This window comes from Zophobas morio, unplaced genomic scaffold (assembly GCF_036711695.1).
Source record: "Zophobas morio isolate AGI-343-1 ecotype UQ-CSIRO unplaced genomic scaffold, CSIRO_AGI_Zmor_V1 ptg000026l, whole genome shotgun sequence".
Classification (NCBI taxonomy): Eukaryota; Metazoa; Arthropoda; class Insecta; order Coleoptera; family Tenebrionidae; genus Zophobas; species Zophobas morio.
Genome location: NW_026972131.1, coordinates 16,540,445 through 16,559,243, shown reverse-complemented (window position 1 = coordinate 16,559,243; position 18,799 = coordinate 16,540,445). Strand labels below are relative to the sequence as shown.

Genomic DNA, 18,799 nt, shown 5'->3' with positions numbered 1-18,799 from the left:
TACAACGTTACTTAAAATTCAACGAGGATTTACTTTTTTGTATGGAACGCGGAGGATTTGACATGCTGACAACCGGGATTATATTAAACGGGAAAACGGTATCGATTAGCTGCGAAAATTTAATGTAGACGTCTTGTCGGATTCATTAACGATAATAATTATTATTAGTCGCTTAGTGACGTTAATCAGACTAAGTAATTTGGATTTTTTTTTTTTAATTTTATCATGTTAGGAAAATTGGGCTTATTGACGAGGAAGGTTAATAATCCCGTGCGTCGTGGGTGAACTTATAAAATTGCAATAAATTGACTCGGCGAATATTCCCGTTTTAAAAGTTTATAAGCGAACAAAGCTGCTCTTTGGAATAGCGAGGCGAGAAAGCCGTCTTTGTTGCCTTTTACTTAATGGAAAAATCAGTACGTTGTTATTGCGGTACACTTTTAAGGTCCTGATATTGTGTCGGGTCGATAATCTATTCATTGTAGGTAATATTCCTGGTAATAAAATATTCACGGATAGGGCTTTGTATTTTATTTAATACACGAATTCCCATTGGATGCTCACTAATCATCTGTCGGTCGCTATTGTGTGTCCATGCATGCATGATTATGTGAACCTATTGTCAATATTTTCAATTCTCGCTCAAGTTGCTCGTCAGTGTCAACGGATGCGTCACCAATGCGAAACAATTAGAAGACTACAAGCCAACGGACGAAACTACCGAACGCAACGTTTTCATCAAGATGCAGAAATAAAGTAATCTTCGGTTAGATTTTTTTTTATTGATAATTATAAATAGGATAATAACCTGCTTCGAAAGGGACCCAGTATCATTAGCTTTTTCCTGAGGTCAATCAAATTTTTAAATCTCTTTGGTTCAAAATATTCGTCACATGGAAGTTAAGAAAAGAGCGGATTGTTGATATTTATAATACACTTACAATAACAGAATTAAAATGCGTATCGACTGAGATCATGCGCGGGCCACCTATAACGAGAGAAGTAATCTTTTCACACGAATCAATGATTTAATACTTGTCAGACTCATAATCCCATCCGATAGATCGATCGTCCGTGAAATACTAACTTCTCGAAAACCGTAACGAGCCGTCAATAAAATCGCTTATTAACGGTAGCAACGTGCTCCGACTCAATTAACAACCGTACAATAATTTTCTGTAATAACAAAATCGATAATGGCATTTTTTCCATTGTGTGGCGCTTTTTCCCACAGCTACACCGTACTGCTTAATGATCGATTAAAAATGCCTTGTACTAATCTAGTTCCTTCTGACATATTTTCGTGCTTGCCCGTCCCAAGCTCATTTTTTTAGTATAATTAAATTTTTATTGATTGTGATGAGTCGCAGCTGTAACCAACAAGTATTGAACAAACACCCGCAGAAACAGCTTCTTTTGCAAATAAACAACTTGCGCTTTATTATCCTTCCGCCGGAACTGCTGGTCTCGCTTCTCTCTTTGTGCACACTTTTAAACACTGTGAGACTAATTGCTCTCTCTTTCTTTTCTAGGTAAGTGGAAACGAGAACCGTCGCCAGGAAGCTGCAGATCGGTGAAGTATTTTAAATTTTTCCATTAGGAAAATCTTCAATTACGGGCCAGTCCTCCTAATTAAATCTTGCTTTCTGAGTTGGCCGAGATTTTATCTCTTATTAAAAGTAATTTCCAAGTCGCGGACGCAAAATAAATGAATGACGCGCTCTGAGAAAAAACTTGGAATAGTTCCTAAAGAGCGACTAGATCTTTCGACGCTCGCATTTCCGTCACCGGATTTTTCTCAACTAAATAAGCCTAAGGTGGATTCGCATGAATCACATCTAAAAATGTTGAAGGGAGGTCATAGTCACTGTAGGAGGTATTGTTTTCATTCAGAACGTAGCATATGCGCTGTCATGTTACTAACGGCGTGAATCAATCCCTCAGAAATATGTAAATAACTAATAACTTCCTGGAATGCGACAAATGAACTACCGTGTCATTTTATTGCGAAGACTAAGTATAGTTTAAATTATGGTTGAATTTATAATTCTTTATTTTAGAATGAGTTAGTACTTAAAAAATATTAATTTAGATGACATTCGAACAAGTAAAGGTAAACTAACGAAAAATTTCGTATATGATGTTAAAAAAACTATGTAAAAATTCCAAAGAACCAGCGAATAAAAATCTCGCAATTAAAAATTTAAGCAACTCAGTATTACTAAGTGTTTTCGTTGAAGCTGCATTTGTCATTGGATAATGCAGTTTATTATTTACGGCCGTGAGTAATATCCCACAGGCTGCTACAAATAAGTCTCCTAGGGTATGAATCACATTTACGACGGTAAGATTTTCCGTTGGGCAAAGTCGAAAATGGACACTAATGTTATCACTGTTGACGTTGACCATTGGTAGAAAAAAATATAGTATTTGAGTTCCCTGCAATCCAAGTTGTTCAGTGACATGATCTGCCACTCGCCTATAAACTTTATGTTTATGAAAATCGTCTTCATTACGCAAGTACTCGCCGAGTAAAGCACGATTAAGTTGCGGGTATTTATAACGTTTTGTGAAATTTTGAACGGTAGAATTGAGGCCATGTCTACGTAATTAAAAGAATACAATTTGGGTGGTTTTTGTTGTGCGTGATTTATTATCCGTTCGTTGTCGTATCATCCCATATACAATTTTTGAACGACTAGCGCCCTCTCTTCGGCGACGCTCGAAGTCACTGGGCGCGGCAACGAACCTACAGCGCTAAGTGCGGTGCGGCACTTGGCGTGCAGATGGCGCCCCGCCGTTGATCGACCCGCTGCTACTTCGGCGACAAATCGGAATCAATATCGTTTGATTATAGCGTCACGCGACTAGATCCCACTTCTGATCACGGAAACACTATTTCCGGATGGCAAACAAGAGAAAATGTGTCATTTTTTGGTATCTAGAAGACGCAGTAGAGTCGGCGGCTTCGGTCGCACTATCTCTTCGCCGTCTCCGCGGCGGCCTTGCGATTTTCCCTCTGAATAAAATATCGGACGAGCAGCGCCCGACCGACACACACCCCCCGGATGCTGGTTGCATTCCAAGATGGCCGCCGCAGTTCGGGTTACCCCCGATAGCGTCTCTAGTTGTAACCGCGCTTTCGACTTGCCAGCTAGCGCATTATCGTCGAACGTGTTCCCGAGTGCTTTGTAAACAAAATGTGCAATCCAGAAGTGGTTCATATCCTTCGCTACAGCACACCCCGCAGCGACTGAGTACCGCCGTAGCCGGCGTCCCTCCCGTTACCCGTTATTTATTGCCCGAATTAGCATATTAATTTTATAATTTTAATTATTCCGAGTAAATGCTGCGGCCGCATAAATCACGAGTAAAGCACGTTTCAATAGCAAAAATAGCAGCCGACAAGGCCGCTCCGGCATTACTGCCGCATAAATTTCCCGCTTAAAATTCAAATCAGTTTATTTCTGGCGCGGGTTGTGTTTTCCTTATCCACCTGTGTCCGACATCTGTCGTGCTCGCCATAAACACTCAGGAAATTCGATTCGTACATGCGGCACGTCACGATCCTGCTGAAATCCTGACCGAGTCGTGACGTCATAACGCCGTTCGATATTTTATTAAAGCCCCCACCGGGGTCTCCCGAAGCGTTATCGCGCCCCAACTAATAAAGGGCCCCGAGGGTAATGATGACGAAAAGCATCAGTCGCCTTCGTCCCACTCGCAGCGATGCAACCCGTTGCATCCGACTGGAGGAGGGTGTTGTTAAGTGCGCCCCGATGGACGCTTTGTGAAACGGGTCACCGCCCTTGTGTTATACGTGTCGAGTGACTCGAGAGGATCCGCAGGCATGGGACAGGACTGGTGTGTGCGCAAGAAACGGAAGCGAACCGGAACCACATGCTGTCCCTGCGGACCTGGGCTAAGGGTCCATCCCTCACGGTAAACAATGACTTTATTTTGTAATGGCACGTATAGGTTTCGGCGGGGCGCTTTCGGATGCCGATACAAGGGGTTTCATGCGTGTGTGTGTTTTTTTATTTTGACAGTCTTTTTATAGAGCACGATGGGTCAGTGGTTGGAACGAGTGCGTGGGAAAGGGGAAGGTTATTACACTGACACAGTTTCGACGATGACGGAAAATCTGCTTGCGTGGTAGTTTTTACACAACGGATGGTCTTTCACAGAAAGTTTGAAAGTTGGATGGCGGAGCGTAAATTGATTAGTTGAAGGTTGGTGGATGCGCCGGGCAAATGCGGATTAAGGAGTCGCTTTATCAAAAATTGTATGCTAGTTTCTAGGGCGATCGCCTTTTCTATCTAATACAACAATGGTGGATGCGCCGGGAAAATAATTTTATCTACTTCTCGTAATTTGTTAGCGTAAATTAAATAAAGTAACAGCGATTCCAATGACGGCGGTGAAGTGGTGTTTATCCGCGCTTATTATTTAACGTATTCTAAAATCTCTGCTAAGACTCACACTGTTGTCGTAAATATATCACCGAGAAAGCAATAAAAAACACGATCAAAGGCTGCCATGAATTTTTGACAAATTCTCCATTTCTGAACTATAATTCCAGGAAAAATGTTTTTGTTTAACCGAAAGCATTTTAAATTCAAACTGTCAAATTGACGGTAACCTGACAGGCCGAAAATTCTTATCAAAGACAAATGTTCAAAAGTCCATGCCTGTCTTTGGTGGTGTATTTTATTGCTCTCTCAGTACTTCCGTCCTTTACCATGTGGTAACACTCGGTTGATTTAAAAAAATCGATACGTGTGCTGTGTCACAAAAATTAGTCGACCGCATATCATTGACAACGTGGCACGTACACAAGAATGGCGGCCATATTTCTTTTTCAGCTCTCATCCATGCAGAAAAAAATAAACGAAAAAATGTTCGTAACTTTTATTCAAATGTGACCTTCCATCAAAGATTTTTGAATTAACGAAACTTACCAAATTGCTAAATTGTTGTTTGCGAAACAGTCTAGTGCAAATATTTGAAATGTTCTAAATTTGTAGTGTTCATTTTTTTAATTTGTTTGCTTCTCCTGGATCCGTAGGTTACAAAAAGAACTTGACTATGAAAAAAATTAATTATGGTAATTCGATTTTAGAACGTTATAAATCAAACATTCTACAATAATGAGATATGACGTGGATCTTATTTAATTAAAGCATAGGGATTATCGAAAGAGCGCCACCGCTTCTAAAACTTACCTTAAAATAACACCAAGTTATCATTTTTAATGTGAAAATATGCAGAATTTATCTTCATCGCGATTTTCGTTCTCGATTTCTCGTTCTGCCACCGCATCTATTATTACCAAAATTAAGAAAAAAACTTTTAAATTGAATTCGCCGAAATCATCGCGACCCGATCCCCCAACCTTCCACAACTTTAATTGAACGCTCTCTATTGTCTCGCACCTAATCGGGAATTTTTAATCAGAAAATTTAATGAAGCACATTATTTCAGATTCAGCCCCGTCATAAAAAATCGCCATTATCAAGCAAAAACTCGCCCAAATCCGAGCTCCGCTAATGAAGAAATATGTAACACCCCAACAAGAAATGGCATTTCCTCGCGCCTACGAGTCCATATTTGCCGTACTGATTAGGTTCCACCAGTGGCGTAACAGATTTAATTACGCCATCAATTTCCGCTATTGCCGAGTCGCTCTTCTCGTCCCCCGCTCCTCACACACGTACGCCACGAGGACGAATCCACCCTGCTCGCGTGTTCCGTGTTGTTCCAGCTCTCGCTATAATTATTTATTTGCAAGGAAATCTAGATGTAATTCTTTCTTTCTTTTAGCATTTACAACATTATTAATATTCGTTCAAGCCGCTATACTTTGATTTTCGGGAAATCTAGTCACCAGATGGATAAGCAACATAAGTTGCGAGAGTTTTAAAAATAATGTTATCAGATCTCAGAACGTCCTCGAGAAGTGCCGGCTACACACTTATTACTTTCGCTGCATTGAGATAGGTCGCGATTATAGTTGGCTGGGCCCGCATGACGTCAGCGCGGTTGCTGACGTCACCAGAACCAAGGGTTTTTGCATGTACCGTGACTATTGTTTCGCCTTTGTTCTGAGGGTTTAGATTGCGATTAGTATCGCACTGTTGCGTCAAACTTACGCAGATTGTTTTTTTTTGCCGATGGTGGTAAAGCGGACGTCACGAAAGTGGAAGGGTCGATGATGGGCTTTCACCAATTCAGCAATTTCATCTTTGGACTATTTTTACCGCATCTTGTCGCTTCGTTTCTCCCTCTGATCGATGAAAAGGGGTGGTGCGGTCTCGAGGGAAGGTGTTAGGCGCTATTATCGGCCATGTGTCTTGGGGTTTGGCGGATTTTTTTTGTGAAAGTAAAGGGAAGCGGTTGAAGTTATAGCGGCTTGGAAAAACAGGGAATGGATTTGTTTCCCTTGCTTTTTGGACCTTAGAATCGTAGGATTTTTAGATGAGCTTCAAGAAAATGGACGCGGGATAAATCTTTTTTGACGTCATCGCTCCGAAATGCGTCCTAATATATGCGACTTGAAAGCGAAATTGACGTTGAATTAAATTCCTCTTTGAAATCGCTCCTCCGAACCTGTTCTTCCGTAATGACATTTCGTGACGTGTCGGGTCTAAAGGTGGACACGCACGGAACGTCCAGCCTGTTTAACGTGTATAATATAACACATTATTTCTGTGTTAAGTGTATTCAGTACACGAGCAGATGTATGGCGTTATTAGGTAGCACAACGTCGACTTTGTAGAGTACCGAATTTTTAATTCACAATCGCTTTGAAAAATTGATAGTTTCTATGTTGGACAACTGTCAATCATCCGATGATATTATTTAACTGTGTTAACTTGTTTTTGTAACTTTTGCGCCGTCCATATCGTTACATAAAACTCAAAATACAGCGTGTGTTTTTTGAATACACATATAAAATAAAACTGTAAAAAAGAATAATACTTTGTTACTCTACATGTAATTTAAATTTTTGGTCCCGTTTAAAAACTTTATTCAGTAGAATTTTTGTGTAATTACTGTGTTCTTTTTTTATATACTGGTGTCATAATTTATATTGAGAACTATTCATGTCTTCGGCAAGGAGTGACATTTTCGCGAGGTTTTTTCCTGAAATTGTAAAAATTAATAACAGGAGCGCCTCTGCCCTCGACGACCCCCCAAATATAAGATAATTTTTCCGCCCGCTTTCCCGTGGAAAAATTTAATATCGCGTTAATCCCCTCGAAGCTTAAAAGACGGATGATTGCGAAATATTTTCAAGAGGTGCTCGTGTCGTCGGAAAATTGCGTCTTTTTTTCCCGAGAAAAATCCCTCATCATCGAGTCTTATTAAATACTTGAAATTACTTGTATTGTTTGTCGTTTTCTGCGTTGCAATTACTTCCGTGCCGACTGTACGGAAAGCGAAAGACTATTAGATTCTGGGTAAATTCAATTTGGAGGCTTTTCCGTCGCACTCCGTCTCACTCCAGCGTCGGAATGCCGGTACTTTTCCGGCAAAGTGGCGGCTTTTTCGTGGTGTTAAAAATAATCAATTCGGTCCGTTCGGTGGAGGAACGGTGTTGATTTGTGATGGTGGAAGGAAGGGTGTCCATCCACTTTGGTCCCTCGGGGGCGAAAGGGGTGAGTGAATCGCATGGTTCGCATCCAGTCTAGTGCCAGGCTCCGGGGTGGTAGAGATGGGACATGCGCGCCTCGCTATCGTCATGGCGGCCACGATACGGCACGCTCGCTCCTACTCTACACAACCTATTTTCCACGAACAATTTCCCGCAGTGATTTAGTGACGACCGGGGGCCGAGAATACTTTTCGTCGGCGAAATGCCGGATCTCTCGAGGAGTCCGTTGTGTTCCGGTGAAGAGCTCGCGTTCGTCCGGCCGTCCGCGTAGTTAGTTGTTTTGATTGCTTTTTTTTTGTCTTGTATGTTCCATTGACATTTGATTATGTTGTTCCTGTGGGGGAAAGGACACAGTGCTTGTGTATTTGTGTCGTGGTGGGGAGAGTGTCCGAAGTCCGATAGAAGCGAGGACCGGGAGTATATTCTTGCATTATAAATGCGGACTTGTTGAGGGTGCGAAACGTCGATTAAGGTCTTTTTAATCATGTTAATTGACGCGGGTCGTACGAGTGTGGTGCAATGAGTGCCGCACGCAATCGCCAAAATGGCGCGGGCCGGGGGAGGGAGCCGTCCACGTTGCCCCTTTAGGAAACCGCCCCCCGAATAACACTTGTCCCGTCTGGAAGAAGACATGTAGTTAGTACAAGACCGGTGCGACATTTTGTCCGATCCCGGCCGAGTCCGATCAATATACTGTTGCTCTGCACGCCGGAAAATTTTTCGATGGGTGCGATACGGACGATTCGCACTTTATAATGCTGACATTGTTATTTCTGTTATGGTCCCTGATTCGCGGTATCAGAAAACCTTCCTCTCAAACCCCCACCCCCGCGCCGCCCTCGCCGCCTCCCGAGTCGCCCTCCCCCGAGCCGCTCGACTTCCACAGCGAGCTGTCGCTGTCCACGCGAATGTCCACGACGGAGAGCTACCGTTCGCGGTACTCGCCCTTCTCGAGGGAGTCGTCCGTGGACGTCGGCAACGAGAGCCGCCACTCCGTCACGAGCATATCCTCGTTCTCGACGTCGTCGCGGCGCTACGAGATCATCGGCCAGAGGTCGGTCGACTCGAGGGCAAGCGTGACGAGCCTCTGGTCGTCCGACATGTCGAGGAGGGACTCGGAGGCCATCCCGGAGCACGAGGTGGACTCGACCGATTCGAGGGCGTCGTTCGCCTCGGCTGGAAGTGCCATGTCGTCGGACGCTTCGAGGCGGCACTCCGAAGGCCTGGGCCGGCGGAGGCGGTCTTCGGTGAGATCGTCGCAAGTTAGGAGGCACACTAGGAGGTTTCCTTTAACTTATGATAGGCGGAGAACTACTGGGAGGTTTGTATGAGGAAGGCCCGGACACGTACAGGCCTCACAAGTGGTTGCCGACAAGGAAGGGCTTGCACTCATCATCTTTCAGATAGGCTGCGCTCTAAGGCGCCGTCGACGCTCGTTAGCGAATCATCTTTTTTGAGTTGATGGGCTTATTCGATCGTTCCATTTAGTTGTATGTACAGACAGAACGAATAAATGACATTAGAGTTCTTTGTTTTGTTAAACTTTTACTGCTTTTAGAGTAGACAGATTTAGGTCGAGTAGATTTAGAGATACCTAGTTACAGTTAAATTTTTCGTTAAACGCTAATTAGATATCGAGCGATCAACGAAAAGCTAGTTTCGTTCGGTATTACCACAGTCTCATTATGACTAACACTAAACAAGAATTGCACGACCAGAAAGTAACTCCTTTGTTTTCGATGAAAATGGTCTTTTTTCGATCTTTCTATTAAATATGGGGTTTAGACATAGGCTTGCATTCCACATAAAAAGGCTGAAAGGACGTATTGCCATAACAACATAGCAGAAAATTACTTTTTTCGAAAACTGTCATTAAATGTTGACATTTTCGTTAAATTTTTAGTGGGCAAATTGCTTCTTTTGTGTCACCGCGAAACACTTTTTCGTTCTAGAACGTCAGACGTTCTACCACGAATAAGAACGTAAAATAACTGATTTTTATTGTTTGCTACGTTGTTATGGATCGTTTTGATTCAAAAATTTACTTGATTTCATTTCTTTGCTTTGATTTTATTGGATTCTCGTGATTCTTTTTTGAGTTTCCACTCATGTGGAGCTGCGCAGTTTGCGAGAAAAACGTTGTTTGATACTCGATTGCGAAATTCATTTGCATTTTCGAATGTTTTTTTGCTCGCGATGCTCGCAAAAAAAAACGTATTCTCGAATGCAAATGTAGCATTTCACAATCTATGAAAGACATTTTCTCCAAAAAAGTCCAAAGCATAAAAATTATTTATTGACATTTGAGTTACAGGTGTGAATAGGAACTGCTGCACCACCACTGTATTTCAAAACATTTTCAAAACAGATATCTTAAAAACATTGTATACCTATGTGTATTATTTGTCAATAACTAAAACACTAGAAAAAAGACACATATTCCATGCCCATTGATTTATTACCGGTTAAACTAAGACATTTTATGTAAGGAATCTTCACATCTTTAGCTGCTTTCGTCGATCTGCATAAAAGTGCCAACGCAACAAGATCGAAAGCCGAAACTGTGTTTACATGTCAATGAATTAGAGAACGATTAATTATCTATTTGACATGAGCCGTCAGTGATTACAATGACAAGCTACCGACGTAAATTTGACGTTAATTTTTCTTTTGGTACATCAGTTTTTTCGAAAAATAAAGGGAGCGGTTACTCTATACAGGGTAATTCAAATTTACAAATCCATAATTTTAAAGTCTGAAAGGTGTCATATACTAATCTATTTTGCCTGTTTTTTTACAAAGCAAAAATCACTGTGAACCGAAAACGTTAATAACTTAAAAAAAGACGTAAAGCAACAAATACAAGGATTTAATCGTCAAGCACTGCGTGATTAATGCAAGAATGAAAACGGCAGTCTTTCATTGTGAACCATATAACCGGGAGGCTTCACGATATACTGAAAAATGTTGCCGTTTTGTTTTCGTTACGGCCTACATTTGCTGCATTTTTTCTTGTTCACTCGATATTTAGCGTGCACCGAATGTGCTTTATCTTTCGCTGTCGTCTATCTGTCTCAAATCACTTCAGATAGCCAAGTGCATGGATTTAATTTTAGATTTGGCTTTTTCTTCGATATTATCGCCGGATATCTGGATTTGTACAAATATACCATGTTTTCGAAAGCATTAAGACGAATCGATAACGAACCGATTGCTAAACCAAACATAAAACTATATAGTACCATTAGATTATCATTTATGCCTTTATTCTTTTGTTTGCTCATCATTCCGATTGCTGAATTGTTTTTATTGCAGTCGGCAATTTTAGTGAGTCAGTATTTAGTCACTTTTTGCAAACACCACGACACTGTGAGGCCTGAGTAGCATCAGTCAAACTTCGCACGAGTTCTCGTTCCATTGCCACTACAAAAAAAATCAGATCACTGAAGGGCAACACCCTTATCAGGCACTCCCACTTCACCGGTCCATTGTTTCGAAAGGTTATCAGTGATTGATCGGAATACTTATTAAATAGTCCTACCGTGGTCGTACTCGAGCGTACCCGGAGGGTAATATCGCTAGGAAACGCGTAAATCGTCGCCGTCTTATCTTTATTAATAGCCAATTAATCACCATTTAATTGCATCTCGTAAAGTTCGTGATCTTGGAACGCCCGGTCCGATATTGCGTCCCCGTTCGGTCGCCTTTCCTAAATTTTTACAAAAGCCACCCGATCCTGTGACGGCGGCCTCCACTATTGTCACCTCTGGTTCCGTGCAACGTCCGCGTCTCTGCTACAATTCTGTCAGGTCATATAATCTTCAGATTATGTCGTTTTTATCTTATCTTAATAACCAATTTATTTGCAGTTAATAGAGACAGTAATGTTGGTAATTGTGTTGAATGTGGCCTGTAAATGTTCACCACCGCGATGCCCATCAGTATACCGTTCCGAAACCCCATGAAGGTCCCCCGGAGGAACTCGGACTTTATCCTGGGCCGTACCGGTCATATAATCTTGAGGTTGGGAACAAAAAAACTCGAAAATCCCCCGACACCGCGGGGTGTGCTTGCGTCAATCCTACGTCATTCGGCAGATTTGCATAAAAATTGCGATCGCGGGCGAGGGAGGGGGTGCCGAAAAATTAATTTACTCCCAAGGGCGTTCCGCATGGTAATGTGTTTGTTTTGCTTGCAGTTTCGACGTTGAAAATGGGGCGAGTCCCGGGAGGAGTCCTCTCGACGGGGCAGCATCCCCCTCAGCCGGTTTGGTCCTCCAAAATCTCCCACAAAGGAGGGAGAGCTTCTTGTACAGATCCGATAGCGACTTCGAGATGTCTCCGAAATCTATGTCTAGGAACTCGTCGATCGCGAGCGAAAGGTAAGCTTACCTCGATTACAAAACGCTTTGTTTTTGAGTTTTCGTGAAACAGAGAACGAGAGCGCGCCTCGTCAAGTTACAGGAAACTGTAATCCCCTGGGAAGTGCGGCCATCTGTCGCCGTCTAGCCGAAATTCGCCGGTAATTCAGCAAACGTGTCGACAATCAATAAGTTTTGAGCAGATGCTAATGTCAATCTTTCACTTTGGTCGCTTCACGCACTCACTTCTCTCATCAATCATATTTTTATTTTACGTTTTTTATTTTCTCTCTTCTCTTTCTGGTCACGAATGATAAAAGAACGATCTATTTTGCAGATTCAAGGAGACAGAAAACATATTGGAAAGATCGTATGTACTTTTGTGATTTTGGATTGTTTTTTTATTTTTGCACCCTTTAACACACTTTTTATCTTTCTTTCTGTTTTTCACCAAAAAGCCTTCAGATTCTTTCCTCTTGTCGTGATGCATGAGCCGCGACTTACTGAATCGCATGCTACAATCAAACACTCGTTCGTTCCCTTGACTTCACCTTTTATAGCTGTTTTTATTACTTAATGTGGCATCTATTCGATAAAATGTTTTTATGTGTGTTTCCACCATTCTGTGTTTTTATGAATCTGGAGGTTTTCAAACGACAGTTAAAAAACTTGAGCTTCACAGTTTCACACCTATAGTTTTAGCATCATAGCCTAGTTGAGCTTGTAGTGTTTGGCGGCCCACTGCCGTTAAAGGAGCCATCAATCTACCGAAAAAGCCACCACAGCCCGAATTTCTCGATTTTCAGACTTTTGTATGCGTCCAGTTGAACAGTCAAGCTCCATTTTTATTTTCCCTGCAATATTGTTTGCATTTTTTATTATATCACGTTATGTCTTTGTTTGCTTGATCAATTAAAAAAAGTTCTCAACATTAATAAAGTTAATAAAGTTTACTCATTGTACTTTACCGATGAGAGCTTCAGAAGGTGAACTAGTTCATGGAGACGCTGCTTAAACCAATGCAACTGTAATCACGTCTTTTCAAAGATGATTTTTAAAATGTGTTACGTTATGTATGTGAAGAAAACGCAAACATCTTCTAAAGCTGCACTTAAAGTGACGCTTAAACTATTCCGTTCCTTTTACGTGTGTGGAGGCGTTTTTGGCAGGTTGAACGCTCCTTCGATGCCTGATTTCAGTTTGGCGTTGTGAAAACTCCATCGTAAAAAGGTCGTTTTTATGAAACCGCCCGATTTCGTTCGCGAATCTAATTAAAAGTTTACGAGAGGGAAAAAACTCGTCTGTGGTGGTTGCGTTGATGAGTCCCTCTGACGTCAAAACGACTTCAGAAAGGTCCGCCTTCGAAGTGTGTGTTGTCACTAACACACCTCTCTCCGAACAACAGGTGATAAAAAAATTAAACCACAGATAACAGCTCGCGTTTATTGTACATGGTCGAAAGAATCAAAAGTCGTTATCGGTGCTGGTAAACAAACGTATCGTTAACATTTGCTAATGCGACTCGGTAACGATATTTATAAATAATGGGAGGTCTGCTCCTATCGCTGGATATTATATCGATTTTATCCTGTGGTTTTGTTCGGCTCATCACGTACGATTTTATACGAAGAATGCCGGTGCGTCGAAAAAGGGCTTCAAAGGGCCACATTTGAAATATTAAAATTCTGACATCGTCTGGCACATTCTGATTTTGCGTTCGAGGCACTCGAGCTTCTGTTGCATGCAGTGATGCAATGTTTTGAGGCAACATGTTGTAAAATTATATAAACATAGGTAAACGGCAACGAGAACAAGCGATAGCAATCGATAAAAGTGTCGTAATCTCCCTCGTACAAATAATACACTTGAATTTTTTCACATGTAAAACAGAACGTTAAACAAAGCTTAAAATATTTACAGTAGAGAGCAGAGATTTCTGCTGATAAGCGTGTTGTGTTTTTCATGTTTTTGCTTGTTGGATTCGATGTCAACTAAAATTAGAAGGAGTCAACGGTCTCGCGTTAAAAATTGACGAGGGCTTTTCGGGTGGGCTGTCTTGACAAAGGAAATGTCCCGCAGGAACGAGTTGATTCAAAGTGAGCTGCTCTGAATATCGCATGGAAATTAACGGCTAGACCAGAAGCACATAAATCAATATCTACTGTACCAAATACTGATCTTAGATCATCCGATAAACTTATCCATCTTCATTATCAGCTACTTCTAAACGTTATGATAATGATTTCGTTTAACTAAAAGGCGATCTGTATGTTAAGAATTCTGTCAAAAATATACGTGTCCAAACATAATAACGACAATTTAATAAACCATATTGTTTATCGAAGAGACAGAAATTTTCGTTTAGTCGAATGTTGTCTGTTATTTTAAAATCGTCGAAAATGCTAATGGCGTCTTTGATGATTCGACATCACGTGCGACCCTTTGCTTCGTGATTTTCGTACTCTTTCCGCCCAATTCTAGTAACGCTCCTTCAATTACCTGGACCTCCATCTCGAATTTGTCGAAGTTTCAAAAAGAAACTAAATAAACGAAACATGAAAACGAATAAGAGCAATACATAATTAGTCGTGATAAGCTGTAGCTAGAGGAGCTGGTGACCCAACTGGCTCCACTTCCAATATTGGATCTATTTTGACAGTTAAATTAGACGTATGCCATTGCAACGTAGCAACCTAGTTAAACTTCCTGGATAAATATTATTGTCCCTCGTTAGTTCGGTGGGCAGCAATCCCAAACCGGACATCCAGATGATCATCCAGCATAATGCAAATTGGATTTATATTGGACGAAATGGTCCAGCACGGAGCAACGGACACATCAGCATCCGGCGTTGCATTAGCTCTGCCACAACATCGCCACCGCTCCTCTGCCCATTCCCTAATCTTCCATTTGAAACTTGAACATTGAATCGTCCCGCCCTTGTCGAATAATGGCGGAGGCGCCAGTCACGTCCGATTTCTCAATCTCTCCAGTTTCCATTCCAAGCGAAAAGGGTTGATTTTTGCCTCCCCTTCTATCTCCGCAATAATTTACCTTTAACCTTTCACATGCCAGAACGCGAATTAAGCAAAGGCGGAGTAATATCATAAAACCCAACAACTCGCCAAAAGCGTATATACTTTGAGTTCTCCGTCTTTGATCTTCGACGAAATGATCGCTTCATTATTGCACACCTAATACGCTGAAAACTGCGCGTTTCTCGTCACTGACGTCACCTCTAATAACAATAATCATTAATTGTCATTGCCGGCACCGGCAATAAACATGCAAAATGCGGTAATCGTGGCAGCTTAATTAGAATCAAGGTTCCCGCGCCAGTCCGGCCCTGCGAGCCGCGGTTTAGTGAATGGGGCGAGCCACAGGGGATGTCCCCACCCCTACCAACGCACCGAAGACAAACTCCGGTCCGTCAGTGTCGATTCGAACTCCGGAGCGTTCGAACTGAGCGCTCTCATCGATCATCCTGTCGTTCCTCTGATTTGTTTATGTCGTTTGTTGCATAATCGAGCCACAAACAAACACAGTCGCCGGGGACGGACGGGCCGACGGTCGGTTGTGCAGCGGTGGGATGGACGTCAGTGTCGTGTGAATCTTGTGCGTAACGTGTGCCGCGTTCAGTCCCCTGAAGGTGTGTCGTCGAAACGTCCAAAATCCAAAACGTCCCCAAATATAGACAGCTCGATCGATCTTCGCGCTTTTGGGGAAAAATATGGATTCGAATGGCTTTTGACGCGACGGCTGCTCTCGATCCGGAGAGGACGCGAAAGCAACTACTAGCTGGTTAAGGCGCATTTGAATTCAAGCGATGCTGGCCGGTGGGACTCGATGCCATCAAAATTTTTATTAACAGCGTAGTTTGACGTTTCTAACAGATACGAGATAATAGTTGTCACATAAACAGCGCGATTTAAAAGCGGGCTTTTCGTGCGTACAACTCGTAGTGTATTTCTAATGATATTGTCTAGGAAACGAGTCACGTGACGTCAACACTCTAAAAATAAGAAGGTTAAAGAGGATGAAGATAATTACTGTGTTTCGGCCGCGGCTACCCTGCAAGTAAACGTTGAGCTCTCTGTTTTAAGTAACATTTTTTTTCGGGCGCTTGACGTAGACACGCAAATTCGGAACAGGAACAAGGGAGAGAACGTTTGCGATTGTTCGTTTTGTCTTGTTCTTGATAGCGATTTTTACCGGTTGTGTTTTACTCGAGCTGGAAAATTAATCGAGGAATTTCTTTTCCTAAAAATAGAAAATCTCGCTGACTCGTAAAAATATCGAGTGTAATTGAATCGACGTTCGGAAGCTGCGATATTAACCTCTTCAGTGAAATTAAGTTGGAAGCACAAATTAGCAATTAGGGAATTTCTCGTTTTCGTCATAATAAGAAATATGACGTTAAGGGTGTTGCACTCGTTAAAATTTAATTGATGTACGCTTCAAGATTGATGGTGCTAATATTGAAACGGTGATCCATAATTAACATCTTTATTGCTTTTTGTACGCTCTTATGAATGACATTAATTATACTTGTTGTAATGTTATTTCAATAACTGCTGCTGCAATTTGTGATGTCAGACGTCAGCATTTGACGAAATCGGGTTTTGGTTTAATAACACACATTTTTTTTTTGAAAAATTACATAAATGTTCGAAAGTTTAGATTAAATTCTTTTTGGGAACTATTGATATGTTTCGTTATCTTTGACCTGAAAAATTTGGTAAATAGTAAGTATTACCAAATCCGTGTGGTGACATTTTTTCAAAGATCCAAAAAGGTGTTTTACGAAGAAATTAGGAAGCAAAAAAGAACCTGTTTTTCCATAAAAAAGAAACATATTTTGAAAATGAAACGAAACTTAGCGAGTACTTTTTTTTGTTGAAAAACACTTTATACGTATTATGAGAATTCAGAGCTTCGTTTAAACTGCGTATAACTCGTCCGTTTTTAATTTTAATCACGATCGCATAATTGATCTTTGTGCTGATCGTTTCTCCAATAAAAATAACACAAAAAAGTGCACACGACGCCATTGGCGAAATATCAGGCTGGCTCTATAAGATATCATCTACTGTTATCAAAGTGCAGCACTTAACTAAATAGGTACACCGATTCTAATCACTTTATCGAACGTTTCGTGAAAAATGAAAACAACTAAGCGGAGATTTGATGATTAAACGTGGACTCGTTTAAAATCCGATCATGCGAAGATCTGTGTACGATACCTGAAGCGCGTTCGCTAATAATTTTCCCCCTAAAAGTGAACTTCCCCCAGGGGATAAACCAGAAAACAATTTCCAAACAATTAATCTCTCTTAAAATCGAAAAGTCAACAATCCCTAGTTAATTAAGAGTTTCGTTTGTTTTACAAAAAGCTCAACAATAAACCTCTTGTCGATTTGCACAATGATTCGACATCACACGAAGATATCTGTTATTTCCGATTGATTCAATTTCCGACTTTTATCAGTCCAACAACTTTCCTGAATACACGATTTCAACAAGTTTGCGTTCTATTATCTTGCAGCAGTGTTCGTGTCGGTATATTTTTAATTTGCCGGCATGAGAAGGAATGCATTGAGTTAGAAATATTCCACGGATTGGAAATAGTGCATTAATTATACAAACTGTCTCGTTGCCTCCGCCTCTTTGTTAAAATTCTAAACGAGAGATCTAATACGGAAGAAGGTACCATTTCGAATCCTAGAAAGAGAAGCCGAGTTCTGATTAGAGGAAGTCAGGTCAGTGTCTCCTATTCGTTGACGCTAATAACTCTTGCACTTTATTAGCAGTCAAGTGAAAATTGAAAACTCGATCGACGCCTAACAATGGTCCTTCCTCATTATCCGGAAATTGAGCTCGCGAACAAGCTCCAATAACGGAAATTTCATTTTTCCCCTACGACTCCGAAGATCGCCGATTTAGCCACCCGAATCCATTTTTGCCCGTTCCTCCGGGAGTCGGCTCCTAGAGTTATTTTCATTATTCGCGATCAGTCCCCAAATACTTATTGGTAAACGTGCGGTATTATTGGCAATTTCCCCCTATCGATCCCGTTCCGGATTAGAGCGACCGCTAGATAAAATAACCAGATAACGTTTCCAGGATGTTATCTATGTTCCTAGTGGGGCAGTTCCGCAACAAACAATCGGGAATCATGGGACACCGGCGTTAACGGACGCTCGCCCATGATGGGTTAGTGCGTGGAACAGGTCGAACGTGGACGTGGAGTGTCAGTGCGATGATGGTACGAAACGATCTGTAATTACCATCAATCTGGCCTCTCCGGAGAGCTGCTCGCCTCCCTCGCCCCCCGAATCCCCCCCCTCCAGGAAGGCCTCGACGCAGAGAGGCTCCTTGTCCAGGTCCTCTTTGGGCAACTGTTCCAGCCCGTCGCTGCTGATGGCTTCCCCGCAGCCAGAACACCCTTCTTTACCGCGAACCCTTTCCACCTCGGTCCTGAGGATTAAGCACAGGACCTCTTTCTGGGACAAGTTCTGGCACGAAAGGACCAGAAGGGACTTGTAAGTTTGACCAAAAAACAAAACGGATCGATTTAAAACCGTACGACTTTTGATGACGATGTTTTTGCAGTATTCCGCTTTTTTGTTTAACCCAGCTAACGTTTGAATTTTCTTGAATGACTCACCGGGGAAGGTGTTGCTTCCTCAACGTGGTGGGACCAAAACTGAAACAAAAAATTTTGTCAAAAATGGACCTTCCAAAACGGTATCGCCATGAGATACATCAGTTCTTTTGAATTT

General features: G+C 41.8%; 1 protein-coding gene across 15 annotated transcripts in view; it reads left to right on the top strand.

Moving 5' to 3' along the window:
- The window catches only part of LOC135136717 (3',5'-cyclic-AMP phosphodiesterase, isoforms N/G), a 126,627-nt gene that overhangs the window by 92,268 nt on the left and 15,560 nt on the right, over window positions 1–18,799 (top strand). For 8 of the 15 annotated variants that reach the window (XM_064066148.1, XM_064066149.1, XM_064066156.1 and 5 more), the window contains 2 exons: window positions 11,856–12,038; window positions 12,355–12,387. In XM_064066148.1, the coding sequence (XP_063922218.1) occupies window positions 11,856–12,038; window positions 12,355–12,387 (216 nt within the window). Of the gene's footprint in view, window positions 1–3,922; window positions 3,943–11,014; window positions 11,681–11,855; window positions 12,039–12,354; window positions 12,388–15,502; window positions 15,667–17,836; window positions 18,560–18,799 lie in introns of those variants that run through there. The other 7 variants (XM_064066144.1, XM_064066146.1, XM_064066154.1 and 4 more) reach the window with 6 other exon arrangements.